The 22,561-nt window shown below is 54.8% G+C and overlaps 2 protein-coding genes across 14 annotated transcripts in view; one reads left to right on the plus strand and one right to left on the minus strand.

The window, feature by feature from the left end:
• The window catches only part of Tex49 (testis expressed 49), a 21,287-nt gene extending 19,639 nt beyond the window's left edge, over positions 1–1,648 (plus strand). For all 3 annotated transcript variants that reach the window (XM_031354869.1, XM_031354853.1, XM_031354863.1), the window contains 2 exons: positions 757–901; positions 1,470–1,648. In XM_031354869.1, the coding sequence (XP_031210729.1) occupies positions 757–901; positions 1,470–1,518 (194 nt within the window). In that variant the 3' untranslated portion in view covers positions 1,519–1,648. The remainder of the gene's footprint in view (positions 1–756; positions 902–1,469) is intronic.
• Positions 1,649–2,022: 374 nt separating this feature from the next.
• On the minus strand, positions 2,023–21,838 carry Adcy6 (adenylate cyclase 6). 11 transcript variants are annotated; one of them, XM_031354811.1, is made up of 22 exons: positions 21,815–21,838; positions 15,537–16,395; positions 12,586–12,735; positions 12,082–12,203; positions 11,863–11,974; positions 11,568–11,695; positions 10,805–10,963; positions 10,569–10,710; positions 10,324–10,452; positions 10,054–10,079; positions 9,679–9,826; positions 9,358–9,455; positions 9,148–9,235; positions 8,875–8,991; positions 8,508–8,666; positions 8,040–8,218; positions 6,969–7,004; positions 6,756–6,885; positions 6,211–6,474; positions 5,375–5,579; positions 4,643–4,767; positions 2,023–4,437 (listed from the first exon to the last, which is right to left on the minus strand). In XM_031354811.1, exons 2-22 carry the CDS (start codon positions 16,392–16,394, stop codon positions 4,312–4,314), a joined length of 3,501 nt encoding a protein of 1,166 aa, XP_031210671.1. In that variant the 5' UTR covers position 16,395; positions 21,815–21,838; the 3' UTR covers positions 2,023–4,311. The 11 variants fall into 11 exon arrangements, 10 of the variants coding, with proteins under 10 accessions (XP_031210671.1, XP_031210633.1, XP_031210598.1 ...); XM_031354773.1 differs by lacking the exon at positions 21,815–21,838 and adding an exon at positions 21,683–21,707 and having other exon boundaries at positions 15,537–16,398; XM_031354738.1 differs by lacking the exon at positions 21,815–21,838 and adding an exon at positions 21,683–21,705.
• Between the last annotated feature and the right edge of the window lie 723 nt (positions 21,839–22,561).

Genomic DNA, 22,561 nt, shown 5'->3' on the forward strand with positions numbered 1-22,561 from the left:
GGTAAGAGCACTGACTGCTCTTCCAAAGGTCCTGAGTTCGGATCCCAGCAACCACATGGTGGCTCATGACCATCTGTAATGAGATCTGACGCCCTCTTCTGGTGCATTTGAAGATAGCTACATGTATTACACTGGAGCGAGTGGGCCGGAGCAAGCAGAGGTCCTGAGTTCAATTCCCAGCAGCCACATGATGGCTCATGGCCATCTGTGCAGCTACAGTGTACTCATACACATAAAATAAATAAATATTTTTAAAAAAAGATATTGAGGGAGAAGATGCTCCTAGCCTATAGAGACTTGATGTGCGGGGGCTGGGGAAACCCAGGGAGTCCCACCCACTCAGAGGAGAAGCAAGGAGAGATGGGAGGAGGATTGTGGGAGGAGGTGACTGGGAGATGGGCAGTGACCGGGATGTAAAGTGAGTAAGTAAAAAAAAAAAAATTTTTTTTAAATACAATAAAAAATAACAAATTAACAGACTCCATTTTGCATACTTCCCAAGTGGGTTTCCACCTATTTTCCCACAAGTCTTAGAGATGGGCTTACGTAGTAACAGGAAAATCCAAGACGAAACCATCTGACCTTGAAAGGTGTGAGATGCTGGAATCCAGAAGTGAGGCAGGGTGTGGAGACCACATACTCAAGATCCCTCCACACTTGGTCACAGCAACTTCCTGGACTGTGCTTTTTATCCAAGACAGAAAAACAAGGGACTCTGGAGGAAATGAACACCTGCCTTTCTTCCAAACCACCCAGTCCCCAATCAGGTCTTCAGAGTCCCTGTGACTGACGCGCAGAACTTCAGCTTCTGGCGCTCCAACGTCCCGGGTGTGCGTCCAGAGAAAGCCATTCCTTGGATCAAGACTCCACACCATTGTCTCATTAAAAGCCCAATGAGCAGGTGATGTCTGAGCATCATCTGATGCTGAGGGGGGTGAGGGGGGTAAGGGGGATGACTGAGGGTGGGAGCCCAGCGAATCTCTCCCCACACCGAACCCCGTAGGATGTCTCAGCTCCACTTAAGTGACAAGCACCTTTAGTCCCAGCACTCAGGAGGTAAAAGCAAGTGGATCTCTGTGGTCTGTGAGTTCCAAGACACCCAGAGCTCAAAAAAGGGTGTGTGTGTGTGTGTGTGTGTGTGTGTGTGTGTGTGTCAGAGTATAGAAGAGGTCTGAGCCGTATCAGGGAAAGTGGCCCTCACACCCCGGGCAGTGTGGTCTCTACATGGTGTAGTTGGACCCACCTGTCTGCTTTGCTTTATGGGTGACACTTTGAACAGGCACAGAATCAATGTCTCTAGTATTCATGTGGCATCCTGAGGCTGCTTCCACCCCAGCCAGCATCCATTAAGAGTAGTCCCACTCCATCACGCCTGCCCATGTGCCCAGAAGTAGTCACAAAGATCTTAAGGCTGCCCTTTCCCTTTATCCTGGTGTGGCTGAGTCTGAGACAGTTTCTCTCTTTTTCAGATATGTGGACCATTCTCATCTCAATGACAAAACCTTCAGTCTATACTGAGGAGGGCGTACTTGCAGGACGAATGAAAACTGGAAGGGAGGGGGAGGAGGGAGGGGTGAAGATGGCCGAGTCATGAGGAGAAGGGGGAGAGAGGAGAGCGTGCACAATAAACTAACTGAACTAGAAGGCACTTTTGCATACTGGGTGTGAGAGGCAGGGGAGTTCTCCCAAGGCCGTGACTCCTGTGCGAGATTCCTCATGAGGAATGTGGGAGACGTGAAGGGCTATAATGGCGACCACAGAGGTTTAGACCTAAGGAATGACCACGGTCAGAGTGAACCTGGGGAGATCCATTTGTCCTCATGATGCTGAAAGGCCTAGAGCAGTCATGCTCCTGAAGACACTGCAGCTTTATCATGATGGGCAAAAAAAGCCACAGGAAGCTGTTAAATCACAGGTGAGAGAGGCCCCGAGGCCCCGGGACAGGAGCTTGCCTACTTTACCAGACCGTGTCACTTTCTGACCCCCAACCCCACACCCAAAAACCGCCGCAGAGAACAGGGCTTTCCTTTTATACAAAGAGTTTGATTTTATTGATATTTAAATATATTAAATATTTCACTGAAATACATGGTATGTCACCCTCCCCCACTCCCACAGTGGTTACATTATAAAACCAGAGCCCATGGCCTCCCGTACCAAGCGGTGAGGAGCAGGGCTACGGTAATTCAGAGAAGGAGATGACTGGCTGGCTGGCACTGCGGATCGAGGAGCCAGGGTGTGGACAAGCCCCTCCCACCTGGCAAGAAGCAGACCCAAAGCCGAGGTCTCCCTGCTTTGGCTTATACACCTCACACCACCCCAATGGCATCGAGTAATCCCTTCCTATCCAGGGATAGGATATGGCTCGGGAGTCGGAGGCAATTTTCTGCCCGGACCAGCTAATCTTCCTCTCCTCGGCCTTGGCTTCTAGTGCCCAGTGGTCCATCGGCTGGTACATGGAGAGTCCCAGAAAAGCAGGACCAAGCCAGAAACCAGGCCTCTGCAGGGACTGGTGGCAGAAGCTTGAGGAAGGGCAAAAGTATGGCCTGCCCCTTCCACACCTCCTGAAACTCTCCTCTGTCCTTCCTGTCCACATCTAAGACAAAGTGATCATCAATCAAAATGGAGGCATAATGTAATGCCTCTGGCTTACATAGGTGCAGACAGAGAAACCAAGGCACCAGCTAATTCAGACCAGAGTCAGGGAGGCTGCAAGGATAAGAGGCGGACAAGAGCAGGCGAGGAGAACACAACCTTTGCAGGCTTCGTGAGGACGGGGAGCCAGGACTAGAGTCTAGCCATGCTAGATTCAGGCTGAAGGCTTGGGACAGCCAAGTTCCAAGTTCCTAGGCTCCATCCCCTAGTACCAAAATCTGGGTCCTCCGAGAGGGATCCCACACTACCCCAGTCAGAAAGCATACCATGCCCCCCGAGACACAAGCCGAGGAACCCAGGAAATGCCCGAGCCTCCACCCACAAACCTCCAACAGTTGGTGCTTGGGTCCCTGCCCTGGGTGGGGGACAGTCATACTGCACGTGTGGCCCCCAAATGGCACTTAGGGATTTGGCACAGAAAGGACTCCTCTCCCCACCCCCACTCCTGTGCAACCTGGCCGTTACTCTCCATCCCTTGGCACAGGAAGCCCTGCCTTAACACAAGAAGACAGAGGCCCACAGCAGAGAGGCAGTCCCCAGGGGAGAACTGAGGAGCTGGAGCATAAGGACACATGGAGACCTCACACACACCCACGCACGCACGCACGCACGCACGCACGCACGCACGCACAGTTACACAAACACAGGGCCTCCCTAGTGCCAGACTTAGGAGGCCAGGTTTGGGGTCAGGGTCATCCTTCTTAGAACCCTGACCCTTTTTGCTATTTGGCAATCCAAGGGATAGAGATGCTCCAAGGCCCCCTGCCAGCAGACAGCGAGTGAGCATGTGGACACACTGAGGCCTCAGGTCAGTGTGGCCTCCGCCTCCTCCCCCTCCTCCCCCTCCTCCTCCTCTTCCATGGCTGCCTGCATTCTTCCGGCATCTGCAGGTGACTGTCCAGTTCCCATTCTGCTGATGACCTCACACACAGGCTTGCTCTTTGGCTGGTCATTTTCACAGTACCCGTGAGGCCAGATGCCCCGTTCCCTGGAGCATGCAGGAACTGGGGCTAAATCTTCACTGTCAGAGGTCCCTTTGTTCCCCTTTGGGGACAGATCACAGGACTAGGATTTGGCAAATGGAGACATTCCCCTGAAATGTGGTCGTCGGAGCTAGACCCTGCAGAACCTCCTTCCTCCGCCTTGTGCCTAGGAAGGAGACGTGGCTGGTTCTGGGAGTGCCCGAGACCAGTGCTGTGGACAAAGGCAAGCGGGGGCAAGTGTTCTTCACGCTTGCCACAGTCTTTGTACAAAAGTAGTCCCAGAAAAATAGGGAAAGAAAGGACCCAGCCCTGAGCCTGTTGCCCAGACAGGGAAACAGTAGGCATAGTGAGTTGCCATTTTACTCTCAAACAGGAGGCTTCTCGGCCTCTGCTGCTGCTCTCTCATCTGCATCCAAAGGGGGGAAAAACGATGCGAACGAAGACCAGCCCTACTCGAATTAAGAAAGTCACCTGGACAATCCTCTCAGGGTTTCCTCCTTCGCCACTCTGAAGGCAGACGAACATGGTCCAAGCACAGCCCGCTGGGGTGTTCCCTTTGCTGTCAGCAAGATCTGAAGGCTCAGTGCCCCTGCCACAGCTCCACCCAGTGAGCAGAAAGTCCGCCCAATGCCCACCTTGGTCCCTTCGGTTGAATCTCAGCCGCTGCGCTCTGCTAACTGCTGGGGCCCCCATTGAGGAAGTAGGTGGTCATCTCCCCCTTTCCCTTCACCTTGACCACCCCTCGACACTCCAGTTCGTAGCCCTTGGCAGCTAGAACCTGGTACAGGTCCGTGGTCACCTGGGAAAGTGGGAGGGGAGCCTGCTTAGCCTGGGATCCTTGATGTATTGGTAAGAAGCCCAGGAGTTCTCTATCAGACACGCTCCCCTCCCCGCCAACTCCTACCCCAACAGCCATAGGAAGTAGGCTCCCTGCCCCCCGTCCTGTACAGAGACCATTCATTGAAAGCCCTCAACACCCATCCAGCTTGGCGACACCCCCTCACCTGTATTCGGTCAGGAACTCCTGTGCTGTCCATGCGACTGGAAACATTCACGGTATTTCCCCAGATGTCATACTGTGGCTTCCGGGCCCCAATGACACCTGCTACAACCGGACCCATGTTCAACCCTGGAGTAGAGACAGTAGCAAGAGATTGAGGCCAGGATGTCTCAGAGTCACTCCAGACAGTCATCTCCCCTTGTACCCTGAGAAGAACCCAAAGGAAAAAATATCAAAGGGGACAATGGTGGTTCTGGTGGTTTTAAAAAAAAGTGGGGGTGGGGCTGGGCATGATAGCAGAGTTGGCTCCCGTGAGTCTCCTCGTTCGGGCACTCACTGCTCACATTGCTGCCCCATCTTACAGACAAGTAAGTACGGCTGTGGGGAGTCAAGCCAGACTCCTAACATATGTTACTTATTCACTGCCTTCCACCAGAGCATCTGAGCCTGACCACACATCTCACACTGAGATCCTCAAACCTTCGCTGAGTCATTTAATCTCTGAGCGCCACTACCCTTATCTTATAACGGGGCCTTGATGTACTACTTAGAATGAACTCAAAACGTCTAGGGCAAGGATCCCAGCACACGGAAGACTCAATTGAACCATCTTTGTCCTCAGTATTGACAGGGAGGTGGTCATCTCCCCGAGATCAGGAGTCCTGATGGAGAACTCACCCTGCCCAACCCACACCTCAGTGCTCGGCTTTACCCACAAACAGTCCTGGGCCCTCACCGATCTTCATCTGGAAATTGTTGAAAGAATGTTCGTTGATGTGCTTCATCTGCTCCATGAGCCGCATGGCATAGTCAGCCAGCGCGGTGATGTGCGAGCGGCCGACCTGGTCATAGGTGCTGGCGTTTAGTCCGGAGGCGGCCATGTAGGTGCTACCAATTGTCTTTATCTTCTCCAGCTGCCGGAACCTCTCCTCACTGATGATCTGGATGACACAGGGTAAGGGGGTGGAGGGGGGACCCGTCAAGCCAGACCCAGGTCTTTCCAAAGCTCACTCCTTGGCATGTCCTTCCCCCTCTCAGGAGCCCCACTGCTGTAGTGGGTGAGCCCCCTTCCGACTGCTACCTGCAGTGCGGGCCTGAGAGATCAAGGAAACAGGCAGTCCAGGACCCCAGGCAAAGGACTGACTACAGAGCTTCAGAAGGTCATCCTGTAATGGTCCCCTGAAGCAGAAACACTCTGACATGGTTTGGGGAACCGTGTCCCAGAGTGTGTGTGTTGGGGGCGTGGGGAGCTTTCCTTCAGAACGGGGGCAGCCCAGGTACCCGGGACACTTCCTCACACGCTGTTCCCATTTTCGCTCTTTAAGAGACAATCTTGCTTGCTTGGTCAATGACATCACCTGCCACCTCTCCTGCCACCTCTGTCCTAGAGTCTCCTTATTCTGTTCTGCTTCCCAGCAAGGATGACCCTGCCCCACTGAGGCTGACCCGCTCGCTGTCCCTCACTGGGACGCTCACCCCGTCTAATCCCTGCCTTTTCCATCCGAAGACTGCTCCATTTCCCTGCTCCCCAGATCGCCCCTCTTCTGCCAGCGCCAGTCAATGAGCAAGCACCTCATCGAAGTCGGCAATGATCTCGTTGAGCAGCCGCAGGCACTCCACGCCCTCATTGTTTGCCTCGAGTTCCACGTAGAACTCAGAGAAGTTGGCAATGGAGGCGAACATGACGGCCACACATTCACACGACTGGTAGTACAGCTCGTCGTTGCGGCGTTCCCGCGCCAGGAAGTGGGCAGCCACGTCCTTGGGAAGAATGTTATGCAGCAACCGCCGGTTGTACGCCTGCAGCTCCTCCATCTCCTCCTTCTCCCCTGTTGCCTGTGGGCACATCCATCAGCCTTTGCCCAACACTCACAAAGGCTGGGCATCACAGGGAACCACGTGGAAGAAGAAAGGCTCAGGCAGGGGAGGCCTAAGTAACAGGCGAAGGAGTGGAGGGGCAAATAGAGGATGGGACAGGGGACAGGAGGTGGGGACACAAGACCAGGGTGGGCTTGGGCAGCCGCAGCCGCAGCCACTTAGCAAGAGAAGCCTTTCTGGCTTGGCCCAGGCTCTGCCCCCAGAAGCCTCCCGGTCCCATAAAGGTCCATCCAAGTCACCTGTAGTTTCCACAGGAAGTCCAGGCGGGCAGTCGACTCCACCTGCTGTGCGTGTAGATACAGTGCCAGGGCAAACACCAGCAGAATCACAGGGGCCATATATTTGAGCGCTACCCTCCCCACAGCTGGGCTGAAAATAATCAGAGACAAACTTGGTGCCTGAAGGAGATCTCTACCAGCCTCATCCTTTGCTGGCCCAGTGCCCCCACTTACCAGTCCAGCCCATCAAACGTCTCATTGGAGGAAGCCCTGGCAGGAAGATACAAAAGTCATTGGAGGCTGTCTGCTGGCAGGGATACTTACTGGACAGGAGACAAAGGCTACATTGCTGAGCTCAATCACCACTCAAGCCTGTGGGTAGAGCCTTTGCTCACATAAATCAGCTCAATGTGAGCAAAGGTTAAACCTTTCCTGACTACGAGCTCCTCTTGAAGCCTCAGCTTCCTTGTCAGTGAAATGGGTCAGCTCTAAGTACCACTTCTGAAAGGTTTAGCATGTGCTTCGGGTGCCATAAGGCTTCAGGACTGTTTGTAATAGATGGCCTGAGATGCTGACACTAACCAATAAGAAAGGCTCAGAGAGGTTAGCTCATGTGTCCAAGCTTACAAAGCTAATGAAAGGGTTGGAGAGATGGCTCAGCGGATAAGAGTACCGACTGCTCTTTCAAAAGTCCTGAGTTCAAATCCCGGCAACCACATGGTGGCTCACAACCACCCGTAATGAGATCTGATCTGACGCCCTCTTCTGATGTGTCTGAAGACAGCTACAGTGTACTTAGATATAATAAATAAATCTCTGGCCTGGAGCCAATGAGGACAGAGCGAGCAGAGGTCCTGAATTCAATTCCCAGCAGCCACATGATGATTCACAATCACCTATACAGCTACAGTGTATTCATATACATAAAATAAAATAAATAAATCTTAAAAAAAAAAAAGCAGACCAAGGGCTCAAACCCAGAAGACTCTTAATTCTTCCTACCATAAGCTACGGTCACATGTCCATCCAGTAAAAAAATAAAAGAAAATAACCCAGTGGGTAGGGAAAGCACAGAGCAAACGTGGGGGCTTTTTATTTAAGCTAGCCTAAAGACACAGGAATGTGTCACAACTGGAATTTCTTTGAGGTAACTCCCTGAGGTCACATGCCAGGGATTAACCCTTCCTTCCCATCCCTTTCTCCCATAAGCGAGTTGTACACCCCAAAGGCCTGGGTACCAGACACGCTCCACCCAGAAGTATCGGGGAGACCCCGGAGGGACAAAGGGACTGAGGACTGACGTACAAGCCATGGACACCAAGCAGCAGATCATAGTTGTCAAAGATGGTTGCTGGGGGGCCCAGCAAAAGCAGCACCAAATAGATGAACGCCAAGACAAAGGTCATAGCCAGCTTGCCGATGCTGCTGATGTGTAGGAAGACAGAGCTGGCCAGGAGACTCAGCAGCACACACCCAACGAAGTACTGGGGGAGGGAGGGGTGACAGGAGAGGCAGCGTTGGGTGACAGCAGAGACCAGGGCATCCAGAGCAGGAAGAGCCCTACTCCCCTGCCTGCCTATCCTCCCTTCCACCACCTTCGAGCCCCAGCTCCCTGCACAATCCGTGCCCAGCTTCACAGGAGGCCCCCAATTGCCCCTGGAATCAGGGACTACTTTGAGTTCCTGGCTCCCTGGTGCCCACCACTAGGCCTGGCACAGAGGGGCAGATAACTGTGCCAGAACAACCCCCTGTGCCTGAACACTGCTCGGACACCTCAGGGAAGCTGCAGGTGGGTGCGGTGCCCTCACACAGGGGAGCATCCAGTCCCAGAGAGTAATTGAGCTGTTGTAGGTGGCAGGCGGTGACATCCGCTGGTGTTAAGTTCAGCATCCGGGCCGCACAGGTCCTTACTGGGGTGTGATCACAGGTGAACTGCAAAGGTTGGGTGCATAAAGTTCACAAGGGCTGTACCCAGGGCTACTTTTTAGACTAAAATCCTCAGGGATGACAAAAGAGGAAACGAAGACTAAGAACAAGAGTTACCCCCACCCATGGTGACAGCAGGCTACCCAAAGGCTGGAAATACTCAGAAAGGCTGCAGTTCTCAGAAAGTGCCTGGCACGGGGCATGGGAGAATCACCATGCTGGCGATGGCAGAGATGAACACGAGCAGAACCGACAAGATTCCAACCACTGTGCTGTGTACCCGTGAGCGGACGATACCGCGGGACAGACGCTGCAGGGCCTTGGGGAAGAACTGCCACAATAAATAAGAGATGAGGAGTCAGAAACCACGTCAGCGAAGGAGGAAGACCAGGCAAGAACAGGGTCTAACAAGCGGGCACAGCCACCTCCCCATTTTCCCAGGGGAACCCCCTTTTCACCAACAGTCTCAGGGAGTCCCCCTACTTACAGAACCACAGGAGCACACAGCACAGATCAGCACAGTGACCAGCAACAGCAGGAAGATAGCGGCATAAATCCCGAGTATCAGGGTGGAGCTGAAGCAGTGTAAGGTCAGGGGGAAGTATGAGCAAAATCGGGATGTCCTGGTTCTAGCCCCAGAACAGATCTGAGACCAGCAGTTTGCATGGGTGTTAGGAAAGGTGAGGGGTGGACTCACTGTGGGAACACGAGGAGCTGGATGAAACAGATGAAGCAAAACACCAGGAGGGCACAGGCGACGTAGGCTCCGAAGCGAGGATCTACTTTCCGTGAATACTGAGGGGAGAAAGGAGATGGAGACAAGTGCTGGGTCTCCTGACAAGCATGTTACAGACAGCAAAGGACAGGGCAATACAAGAGCCTTGGGAGGGACACGCAGCCCTGGGCTGTGGTTTCTTCCCATCCCCGACATGTCCCCCTGTCCCTCCAGTGTGTCCAGCCTCCCAGCCGGGCCCTCCCCCCTCCCATGCCCCTCTCTTCTGCCTTGTATCCCCCAAACCTTCTTCTCGAGATCCTCTCTCTGGAAGGTGAGCAGGAACCGGCGCACATGGTCCTTACGCAGTTGGTCGATGCTCCTGGCATCGATGGCTCGGCCCAGGAACTCATCCACCTCATCTTCAGGGTTCAGAGCGTCTTGAGCACCCCGGCTGGTAATGGGACACAGGTTTTACCAGGGCGTTACATGAATAACCCCACGGGACAAGCCATGAGACGAGCAGGGCTCAGGCCGCAGCAAGGGAAGGCTAGGTGAGCTATGTGTGAGGTACCTGCTCCCACATCTTATGAGAAATGGGAGGTCTCATTTGCCACAGCCCATCTCAGGCTGCAAATGCCTTCTCCCTCCCTCCCCGACCTGTCCCATAGACTGACTTACTTGTCTTTGCTAGAGTCATCGATGCCCTGGAGAAAGAAGCGGAATGTGTGAGGGGGAGAGGCGCTGACCGCTTTCCCCTCTAGGACTAGGTGAAGAGGGTCCACACACACTCTTGGGGAGAAGTGGGACCCTTTGGGTGAAACTACTGCCTCTGCTCCCAGTTCTAGAATACATACACGGGGTGGAACAGCCAGCTATGGGAAGAAAGGGGACACTTGGAGGGAGAACAAAAAGTGAGGGCCCCAGGTCATGGTACAGAGAGCCCCTCACCATCTGGCGGAATGCCTTGGAGTCCTTAGTCCGGGAGAAGGCGCGGTCAGGAACCCAGCGTGGCATCAGTCCTTCCGTGGAGTTGGCCCTGGTCCGCTGCAGTTTGGCCAGCATGGCTTTCTCCTCTTTCTGTGCAGCAGTATGAAGACAGGCTCAGAGGCAGAACCCCAAGAAGGCCTTTGCTAGCACATCCCTGTTTGTTCCTTTCTCCCTGCCCCTCCCACCGGTCCTGCCCTGGTCCTGACCCGTTTCTGGCTGGCGCCCAGTATGAGGAAGGTCTCAATGCACTGCTCCTTGAGGTACGCATTGCGCTCACCACCACGGCCTGGCTCCACCTCGTAGTCCCCATTCAGGTACTGCAGTGTAGCCCGAGTGATGTGAATGCGGCTGTAAGGGGCCAGGAAGTTAAGACCCTGGCTTTCCCACCCACCCTCCCACCCAGCCACCCACTGCGGCCAACCAGACCCTTCCTTCTACCTACCCGGCCCGGCCCCCAGCCTCCATGTGGTTGGCCAGGGTCACATCGTTGGACCAGACATCGAACTGCCATTTCCGCAGGCCGAGGACACCACAATGCACACGTCCGCTGTGGATGCCCACACGCATGTTCACGTTCACACCTGTCACCTCACGCACCAGCCTGAGAGGACAGAACTAGATCAATCCCAAGATGTGCTCTTACTCTCTAGTCACTAAGAGCCCAAGTTGAGGCCAGCAGGATTGACGGCTCAGCAGTAAGCACACGTGCCACCAAGCCTGACCACCTGAGTCTTGACTACCTGATCATTGCTGGGACCCACGCCGTAGACAAACACCAGCTCCAAGTTATGCTCTTGAGCACCATACACGCACTATGGCAGGTGCATACATACACACACACAGACTAAATAAATAAATGTACTTAAGCATAGTTTTGATTAGATATGGGCAGGAAGCTACCCGGTACTCAAGGACAAAGGTTTGAGAACTACAATCAGCAGGGGCTGCCATCATCCTATAGGACTGAGCTGTTGCCAGCTCCAGCCTGCTCAGCTGGCATTCTCTGCAGCCACATCTCCAGCAAGCTGGGGTTGGGAGGTGCACAGAGGTCTTCACACAGACTGCAGAAAGGCCCACTCCCTCCCCAATGATAAATGCATCTCATAGATAAAGAGCTACTTAGAGAAAAGTCCCGAAGACACGTCAGGGTAGGAGCCGCCTGGGCACCCATAGTTCCAACAGGCCTGGGAAGGGGAACTGCTTACGAGATAGCCTCGATCATGTCTACACCCATCTCCACACAGCAGTGGGCGTGGTCTGCCCGGGCCTCGGGCAGCCCAGACACACAGTAGTAACAGTCCCCTAAGATCTTGATCCTCAGACAGTGATTCTCCTAAAGGGGGAGACGGGAGAGATCTCCTTACCCCCCTGATCACCCAGCATACCTGGCCCTTCACCTTCAATGCCACCTCTGCCCCCACCCCACCCCCCACCGCCACCATCAACACCGTATGCTCATCACCACCGACTGGCACCACCTCAAAGCCCCAGCACCCTCACCGCGGCCAGCTTGTCAAACCGGGCGAAGAGCTCATTCAAGGTCATGACCAGTTCCTGCGCAGTGCACTGGGAGGCCAAGCTGGTGAAGCCCTCAATGTCTGCAAACAGGATGCTGTGGACGGCAGCAGGCAAGAAATTGGGCCTCATAGCCCTCACCTCAAGGGTTCTTTGGGACACTCAACCCTCCTGGCAGTATCGCCCCCCCCACGCCCACCCTACCTGACATTATCATGCTTCTGGATGTAGATCTTATGGAACATCATGTCTTCTTTTTTTGTGTTGATGTCTTCTTTCATCTCCATGGCAACATGCTGGGGCAATACCGATAGCAGCAGCCGTTCCTAGACCAGTGGTTCCAACCGCTATCCTCTCTGCTTTCCAGTTTTGATTCTTCTTGTTCCTCTCACATCCCCCAGGCCCTCCCATCGTCCCTCTGCGACCTGAGCTTCCTTTTCAGACCTTGACTTGACACTGTCTAACCCTGCCCTTGGAAGTCACCCATCCTAGCAGTCTCTAGCTGACCCCTACTCAATCCCCCAATGCACACCTGCATGCTCCCACCCAGCCCTGGACAGAACAGGACCCCCAAGGGCTTTTGCCATGCACAGTCCTTTGGGACCGTTCACACTGGGTTCCAAAGCTGTGGACAAGATGGCAGGTCTAATCTACGAGGCACTGGGGGTGAAGGCAAGGAACGCCCTAGCCAAGAGAAGCAGCTCCCACCTGCTGACGGTTCTCATGCTGCAGGTGCAGGCGTGCCTGGATGTAACCTCGGGTCTCCTGAAAGGCTTGGCGCTGAGACACTTCAGCGGGGTAGTGCGTGCAGACCCCGATGGCATTGGTGCAGAGAAAGAGCACCACATTAGCACCGAGCTGTGGGAGGGAGGCAGAGGCAGATGAGTGACCACCTGCCCAGCACACGTGCACACTAGCTCTCTCTCGGGACATACTGTGAGCAGGAAATAAAACCCTGCACCCTGTCTGTCCCCAAGCTGTGCCATCCCCAGGATACCCTGTCTCCACCCCCCATACAGATCCCAGCCTGCCTAGATCATTCTGTGACTGAAAGGATGAGCTTGTCACAGCTTCAGGAGCAGCAACACCAACCACAGCCACATAGGTCATGGGCCCAACACTGGCACCCCATAACCCCCTGCCCCACAAACACCCCAACAAAAGACGAATGTTCCTTCTGTGTGTGGTCCTCCTTACTGAGAAACACTAGGCGGATCTGAGCTTCCCATCCTCTTCCGAGTGAACCAGGACAGGTCGCTTCCTCTCGCTTTCTCCCCACTTACTCATCTATAACCCAAACAGGAGGAAGAATGCCTCTAGAGCCTCCCGCTGCCCTGCGGACCAAATAGCAGAATGACTACTGAATAACAGAATGACTGCTAGGATTGGCTGTCGTTGGTTGGCTGAGTTTTTGAGATAGGGTCTCACTATGTACAACCAAGCCTGCCTGAAACTCACTAAGCAGTGATCCTTCGCTTAGATTCCCAAGCGACGACACCACAGTTGGAAGCTAGGATTATTGTTGTTATTCCAGTTTGCTAGTCACCTGCATTGTCTAGGGTCTGGAGGATGCACTGCACATATTGACTGACGAGTTTCTTACAACTCTTTGGGCTCAGTAACAGTACCCTACTTCACCCCGAGTGACTCAAGAGCCCAGCAGCTTGCCCAAGATCACACAGCTGGATGTGATTGGCAGGAAACTTGAATCCTGGATAATCAGACTCCAAAGCCTTTGTCCCGATTCCACTATCTAACACGTTCCGGATTTCTCTTTCTCCACAGACTCTAGTTCTTGAAGGCCAGGCTTGGAGCCCCTCCTTGGCAGCTATCAGTTCTACTAATAGACTGCATGGCCACCCTACCATAAGATAGGATTCTCCTCTTTGCCTGTCCCCTCCTCTTCCTCCTTCCTCCCTCCCCTACCCCCAACCCCCAACTCTTACACACACACACACACATACACACACACACACACACACACACACACACACCTCTGCAGGACCTCATGCCAAAGCCCCCATTCTCTGCACAGCCAGTCCCAAACCACTGTCAAAACTGACTAGAGGCACGCCAGCTTCAGCCTTGCTGGAAACTTGGGGGTTAACTGGCATTGGGACTCCACCCAAGCTAGATTGGGCAGGGCTATGGTTATGGAGAAAGGAGGGAATGCTCACCAACTGCCCTGAACCAGAACTAGGTTTGCCTGCAGACTTGGACGGGACATTTAATCTTTGAATCCTCTGTGTAAATCTGAGGTCTGGCCAAACCCTAGCTTCTAACTAACTCCAGCACTGACCCTCTAGGACTGGCCTTCAGCTGCCCTTCCCAGTCCTCGAAGCTTCCAGAGAAAGTACACAGAGCTTCCCCTCTCAGCAGTGGGGTGAAGAGGGGGCACTCTATCTCCCTTGGGGGCTTCTAAGAATAGCCCCCAGTGGGGGGGTTAGAGGGGGCAATCCAGGCAACTTCCCTTGCTGGCCCCGGGAGCCCAAGAGGAAAATGTGAGTCACAGCAGAGGGAAGGGGAAGAGGGATGAGGGACTGAAATAACCACACTCATTCCTATCTACCGTGAGAAAAAAATGGATGCCAAGGCTCTGGAGGCCACCCCAGCCTAGTCACCGCTCGGGGTGTCTCAATGAGTGCATCAGAAAAAAGTTCTCCCTCCGGACACGAGTGGGGTTGGATCTGGGGAAGGGACCGCCCAAGGAAAGCTACAAGCCCCTACTCCGTGCAGAAACTCACAGGCCCCACTGGGCACAGGAGGTTGTCCTTAGTTCTGAGAGCTGACTGGGCAGCCGGAGCCCTGCAGATGGGCAGAGAAGCACAATCGTTCCTACTATCCCAGGAATGTGGAGACCCCCAGGGGTGAAACTGAAGCCAAGGCATCCTGTGGAGGTAGGAGGCTGGCAGTTCCGGCCTCCAGTCTCAGCCTCCCCCAACAGGCACAGGGCTGGGCCCTGGGCACCAGGCCAGCCAAGAGCAGGGAAGAGCCACACGCCCACCTTCTGGCAAGTCTGGCAGAGGGGGGAGGGGAGACACCACTCCTGAGTGTCTTCTCCCCCAGAAGAGCGGTTCACCCCAAGCCCACACTTCGCAGGCAGCCAAGAAGAGAACCTAGGAACTAGCACAGAAGGGTCTGGCCCTTTAAGAGGTCTGACAGTGCCCCACGGCACTAGCTCCACAACAAACTAGCTGTAAAAGGTATGTTCTGTTCCAGGCAGGGAAGGGCACAATGCCAGAGCACCCAGCTCCTCACCTCATGAGCCCCAAGCAACTTTCTCTGTTTACGAGGCCATGGTGGGCTACAGGCCACAGCTTCTGGCAAGGAGTAAGAGGCCTTGCTTCTGGAAGCTTTACAGAAACTACCTACAGCTGCTTCTCAGGAGGAACAACAGGGCTTGAGCCTTGGGGGTCAACAAGAGGTCAGAGAGGCCTGCACACAGCGTGTCTACTGAGCTAGGCCAAAGAGCTGAAAACTGGCCTGTTGTGGTAGATGACAGACCTGCCCCTCAGCAGAGCCCACTGATACAAGTCTCAAGCAGAGGTTAGCCCCTGAAACCTGGCCTGATGTAGCTAGACATCAGTATAGCTAGACATGCCTATACTGTGCCCCTCCTTCGGCAAGTCCCCTTCCTACCCTCACTCTGTCGCACCTACCTGCTTCCAAAGGAAGGGGTCGCCGCTGTTGAGCTGCCAGGCCAAAATCAAATGCAGGGTGGACAGGCCCAGGCCGCTGAGCACTGCAGCTCGCATGCGGATGGGAAGAAGCGTGTAGGTGATGTAGACGAAGAACACGGGGCACCAAAGGCCCGCCGAGGGGCTGTGTGGATTGGCTGCCAGGGCACCCCCGACCTGCACGGCTGCTAGGATGCCCAGAACCACATAGCTCACCACCCACATGGAGTCTTGGCGGAAGCTATGTCGGTTGCACACCACCATGAGTACCACGAAAAGGATGGAGGCACAGGTCAGCAGGGCCACGTAAGCAGGCTGAGGCCGGGCAGGCGCCGCGTGGAAGGTCAACAGTACAGCCATGAGCAGCACAAGCACCGCCATGAGCAGTGTGAGGCTGCTCTGGTTCATCTGGAAGAAGTACCGCTGGTACAGACGCTCCAGCTTGGCCGAGCGGAACTGCTTGGACTGGAACACCTGCACTAGCCGGTGCCAGCAGGACCGGCCGCTCCGAGGCGATGTATCGGGTGCCACTTCAGCTGTCCCCATCGGTGTGGTCCCCTCAGTGTCGTCAAAGCCCAAGGCCACTGACCGAAGCCCCAGCTCCACACCCCTGCCCGGGCCCGCCCTCCTGATGAAGGCTTCATCCTGCCAGGGGCACCGAGTGTGAGGCGCAGGAGTGGGGCTGGGTGGCTCCGAATTCTTGAGGCAGCTCATGTAGCGGGGTGCACAGAAGCCACTGGCTCGAGTCGCGTGGCGTGGGCGCTTCTGCCCATTGCGTTCCCCCCAAGCTGTTTTCCGTTCATCTACTTTAGGGACCAGGAGGCCACTAAACCATGACATGCTGCTGGGGAGGAGAGACAGGGAACAATTAACACCACTGTGTGGCCACAGCCACCCTAACAGCCTGTGGCCTGAGCCCTACCCTCTGTTCTTCAGTCCCACCATCTTGATAAAACTGCCCTGGGGGAGGCAGCTGCATCCTCACTCAACAGGTAAGGACCTGGGACATAGACGAGTGGAAAAAACCCAGCAACCTTATAAGTAAAAGAATGGAGACTCTGGAGCTGGAGAGATAGCTAAGTGGTTAGGAGCACTGGCTATACTTCTGAAGGACCTTGGTTCAATTCCCAGCACCTACACAGAGCTTACTAGTATTTGTGGCTCCAGTTCCTGGGGATTTGACTTCCTCACCTAAACATGGACCAGTGGAAAACACCGATGCACACAAAAGCAGATTTTAAACAATTAAAAAAATAAAAAGAACCAAGAGCTTAAGTTTGACTTGAGACACAAGGACCATCTAGCATCAGTTGCCAGGTGTCATTGGGGCCCTAGTGGAGTGTGAGTGAACATCTAATCGGTTTTTTGTTTTGTTTTGTTTTCAGCAGGAGCCAAAGAAAACCCTGGATTTCAATGTGACATGTCCCAATTTTGAAATTTTGATAATTAATATACATTTTACAATACTATACACAAACACCAATCAATGATGACGCACGCCTTTAACCCCAGCACTTGGGAGGCAGAGGCAGGCAGATCTCTGAGTTCACAGCCAGCCTGGTCTACACAGTGAGTTCCATGACAGCCAGGGCTACACAGAGAAACTGTGTCTTAGAAAAGAAAACAAAACAAAAACATATTACACACAAGCCAAATAAATCTTGTCAATGGGATATGTTCTGCTGTGAACTGTCAGTCGGTGACCTCTATACAAAAGGGCTTCCTTCCGTCCTTCCTTCCGTCCTTCCTCAAGCTCTCGCTGTCCCACACACTCTTCAGCAAACTAAATTCAATTTCTCCCACAGGTCACAGTTTAAATGTTACTTCCTCACGGAAAATTTCCCAGCCCCACCCCTAAGTTTGGTCCAGTTTAACCTCTGTTCATTTCCTCCACAGTACTTATTGCCATTATAATTAAATCATTCCTCATTTAATGTACACACGCCTCCGTCCCTGGGACTACAAGCTTTGTGCGGATAGAAACTATACCTATTTTTGTCAGCACTTCATCTCCAGAGCTATTAGGTGCTCAATAAACGTAGGAGCAAAAGATAAGGAGGAAGGGAGGGAGGGAAATGAAGTTCAGTAGTAGAATACCTGTTTAGAATGTACAAGGCCGTGGGTTTCACACTTAGGACCACAAAGAGCCGGGTGGAGAGCCAACAAGGAGAGCATGGATGCTCTAGAGCAGTCCACATCGAATAAAACAAGGATGATCTAGAGCGGTCCACATCGAACAGAACAAGGATGCTCTAGAGCAGTCCCCCATGGAATGGCTAATTCTGAGTCCTGGTTCCTGGTCTCCCTTATCGCACCTGTCACATCAGTGGGTCTGCTGTTCCCCGGAACGCCGAGCTCTGCCCAGGCTGGAACCCTGGTACTTGCTGTTCCCAGCTGGAACAGGAGCCCCGTTAGGCCACAGCCCAAGTTGCTTATCAGCCTTTTAAAATAGCAACTCCCTTTCCTGGGGCTCCGTATCTCCCTCCCCAGCTTTATAATTTTTCTCTCTCCACAGCTCTTATCAGCAACTGCCGTTCTATAATTTTCCTTTTTCTTATTTGTCGTCGGCGCTCCTAACGGGCATGCCAACTTGGGAGAGCCAAGGATTTGGGTGTTTTGTGGTGTCCACTGCTCCTCGGTGTTTGCTGAGCGCATGGATGGCCGGCCATCAGCTTATATTATATTTCCTCTCTGTCATAAACTTCCAGTATCTTTTCACATGCCTAATTTCATCTCTTCTTCACCAAAGGCCTGTGAAGCTTGCCCTATGACCGCCCAGGGAACAGGACAATTGTGAAAGAGAAAAAAGGAGAGCTGACACGCAGAGCGGCTTTCTACGGCTCACCCAGGGTGCAAAGACAACTAAGTCAGACTTAGATCCTAAATTTTCAGAAAGGACATGTCTTGGACTGGGCAGGTGGCACCATGACAACCACCTTTCCACGTCTCCTGGCTGAGCCCAGGTTGAGAGCACGAAAACCATTTATGCCATCCATGGGTGATGCCACCATCAGGACCAAACTCCTCCATGCTTGCAGGCTACCCTGAGGGCCCCCTTGTACTTACAGCTACTGAGCTGGCAGCACTGACATTTGTACTCACTAGGGAACTAGAGAGAAGCTTACATAGCACCTGCCCCAGGTGGCCACAGAGCTAGCCGGAGGGATGAGCAACACTCCTCCGAGCAGCTGCCGAGGGACCCAGAGCAGAAGGTGAGCTGGGGGCTTCTTACACTCCATCTTTAGGGCTCCCTCACCCACATTCTGCCAGCGCCCCTTCTACATCCACAGGGTAGCATGCCCTCCAACTTCTTAACACCAACAGCACCATCTTGAAGGACAGATCAGAAGTACAAGATTTCAGGTCAGGCTGGCATTTGGAAAAGGTCACCAAAGCAAGCCTGGCTCTAAAAAAAAAAAAAAAAAAACCACTTCACTGGAAGCATGATCTTTGGCATAAGATTAGGTTTCAACTCTTAAGGTGACTTGTCACCCTGCTGAGGCAGCTATCTACCTGCCTCCACCTCAGTCAGTCCCTTCACCTGAAGAATGAGAGGGAATGCTCCTGATGAGAGACTCTCATGGCTCCCTGCCATGCTACACGCTGTAAACATTAGTTCTCCCGCTGTACAAACCTTTGAATGCAAATCTCTGTCAGTGTCCAAGAGATGGAAGGACGACAGTTATGAGCAAGAACGCGTATCCCTCCGGCCAGTCAGAGGCCTGCCTATCAGGCCCCACGTCCCCTGCTATCAGTCTCCTGGGCTACTGGAGACAGAACACAGAGTGCACACTTTCCCCACTATGTCACACACCCCCTCCCCAACACACTCCACACACCAGGACATTTCCCTTCCGCCTCCTCCCATTCTCCAGTCCCCTTCCCTGTTCTTATCTCCCTACCACCACCACTGGCCCAGATCTCTGCTCCCAAAGGGCCTATTTCTGGCCATGTTCCCAGCCCCCTGGAAGCACATCCTTGCATCTGGCTCCTACCCACGGAGGAAGGGGCAGACTATCAAAAACACTCTGACTCCCCAAGGGGATAGCTCTGTAACTGGTCAACCAATGACAAACGTCCCACCCTGGGCTCTCGGGCACTGCCCACCCTAGAAGACTCACAGGGCTCCTCTATGCCAGCCTCCTAGAACAGGAAAACAGAAGGCATTGTTCCAAGCCACAAAACTTCTCTATACGTTCCCCGAAACCCTCTGTTCGGGAACCCCTCACCACGAATTCCAAAAGTGCACACCACATCTCTTTTCTGCCTTCAGGCTCTTATGCCTCCTGACCTTCTCCTCCCCTGAGCCCTTCGCTCTCTCACAGATGTGCTACTGCATATACAACCAGCTCCCACAACCAAATCATGTCCACTTAGCCCCAAGTGCCATAGTCCCAGAGCCGGACCTCAAGTCCTTCCCAAATCCTGATCCTTCCGCCTGAGACCAGGGTCTGAAAGTCAAGGCTTGGCTCTGCCCACGACTTTGCCCAACCCTCTTCTGGCCACTTCTCAGCCACCTCGTCCCCGGGGTCTATCTGCCTCTACCCTGGTTGGCAAAATGATTTAAAAGTCTTCAGAAAGTTCACGGAGAAGACCATGCCCGGGGGAAAGCTAACACTCACAATGCTGAAACCCGGCCCTCTTAATTTCCAGGCCTTTCCAGATGTAGAAAAACTTCCCCAGGGCCTGTATCTGTAGGTTCAGCACAGCTTTCCCAAGTCCCCGTTCTCCCTAAGGACCAAAACGGGTTCCCACAGCCAGCCAGCCAGCTCTAACCACACAACACCCCATCAGGCTACAGAGACACTCTGGGGAGACGCAGGCACCCAGAGGCTCTCCCACTGTCTAATCCCACCTCTAGCTCTTCAGTCAGGCCGCTGGGCCTACTCTGAATAGAGTCTACCCACACTCCACCCATCCCCTGCCCACCGTGCAACAGGCCTTGGGGAAGTAGGCACTGACACTACCCTTTCATTCCAAAGGTTCAGGGCGAGGGCAGGGAAGGGGCCTCCCTCTCCTCTCAACACTTCAAACTCACCCCCACATCCCCGATGCCAACCTCTGGGGGCATCCCCTCCCCTCGTGCACGCCTTCTCCCCTTCTCTGGGCAAGCCTGGAAACTCTGGCGAGTGCAGGAAGGAAAGCTCGTGGCGTGGAGCGAGGGTGGAAACCTCCAGCCCGGCCCGCGGAGCCCCGGGTCCCCACGTCCTCCAGCACTTCCCGGGGGACCCGCAACTGTCGGGGGACTCCGCCGTCCCCGCGGGAGCCTGCTCCCCCACGCTCACCTGCCGAGGGTCGGCGCCTGCCCCGGGCCGCCGCCCCGCCGCGCCCGCCGGCTCCGGCCGGGAGGGCCGGCCGTCCCGCCGTCCTGCTCCGTGCCCGCGCGTCCCCGCTGGCCCGCCCGCCCGCCTGCCCGCCCGCCCGCCGGCCGCGCGGCAGAGCCTCCGGCCCTCGCCCCCTCCCTTGTTGTCCAGCGCAGCCGCCCTCTACCCCGGATCCAGAAGTCCCCTCCCCGCCGGCTCCCGGACTCCCCGCCTTAAAGGCACAAGCTCCTTTTGTCTGGGCACCCCCTCCCCCTCCCAGAGGCCGGGGCACAGCTGCCCACTCCCCTCCCCGGGGCCCCGATCGGGTGAATGAGGTCAGAGTCCCGCGCGCCCCCTCCCCTGTCCGCCGGGTCCTCCCCGGGTCTCCGCCGAACAAGCAGCCACTGTTCTGGGCTTCAGACCCCGCGGGAGGGTCGGTGCGCTCGCTCGCCCGCCCGCCCGCCCGCGCTCCAGCCTCCACCCAGGGCGGCATCCTGCAGGGGGCCCTCCACCCTCACCCGGGGGTCCTCGGAAGCCGGCGAAGCCACCCGCCGGCGGCGAAGATGCCCGCCCCGCCCAGAGGGTCGGCTTCCTTCCTGTCGGGGTGCCCTGCGCCCCCTCCTCACCCCACCTTCCTCCGGGCCCCAGCCCCCACCGTGCCCGCTCGCCCTCCCTCTCCACCGCGGCCCCGGCGGGAGCTGAGTTTAATAATTAATTAAGATTTCATTCCACAAGGCGCCAGGTGTGTGCGCCTGGCACCCGCTCGCCCGCACCCCACTTCTTTCCGCTTCCCCAACCCTCTGGGGCGTCGGGCCCGACGCAAACCTGCTGCGCCCAGAACCGGATCGGGCCGCGGGCAGGGGCATTCTCGGTGCCGCCCTCTGGCCCCACGCTCTCAGGGGCAGCCCTTCCCCCGCACCTGCCAACTGGCAGAGTCCCTCCCCCGGCACCTTTTACCCAAAGGGTTGTGCTCCTTTGATGTGGGGGGCTGGGGTGCACTGCCAGGTTCATGAACTGAAACTGTTCCGGGATGTTTATTTATTTCCCTCGCAAGCAGCTGCCCAAGTTACCTGGGAGATGGGAAAATCATGTGAAAGCTACTTTAACCCTTTGAGGGGTAGAGTGGTGGAACCAGAGAGAAGGGCTCATTCCCGGGATGTGAGTCTGGCTTGAGCTTGCCTTCAGTCCCCTCCCCAGTCCCTCAGCTAGACCGGTAGCTGCTGCCCCACCTGCCAGCCCCGTCCCGCCTCGCCTGAGGTTCAGACGAGCTCCGCTTACGGCTTTGTCCTTCAGGACCCAACTGCCGACCACCCTAGATCCCATCTAGGATCCTAAACTCTGGTCAACATTTGTGGTAAGAAAAAGGTCCTTGGTCCCTTATCCATCGTCTATCACAAAGGCTGTGGATTCCTGGCATAACTGCACCTTGGCGGATATCGGAGTTCGAGGACAGCTGGGACTACACTGAGAAATGCTATCTCAAAAACAAAGAAACAAACAAAGTTACTGTGAATACAACATCCCTTACCCTCCTGCCCTTTCTCACAGGTGTCTCAGTCTCAGACAGGAAAGCGCTGGTTGTAATATTTGGAAATAAGAAAGTAGAAGGCTGGGCAGTGGTGCCATATGCCTTTAATCCCAGCACTTGGGAGGCAGAGGCAGGCGTATTTCTGAGTTTGAAGCCAGCCTGGTCTGCAGAGTGAA

Source organism: Mastomys coucha, unplaced genomic scaffold (assembly GCF_008632895.1).
Source record: "Mastomys coucha isolate ucsf_1 unplaced genomic scaffold, UCSF_Mcou_1 pScaffold11, whole genome shotgun sequence".
Classification (NCBI taxonomy): domain Eukaryota; kingdom Metazoa; phylum Chordata; class Mammalia; order Rodentia; family Muridae; genus Mastomys; species Mastomys coucha.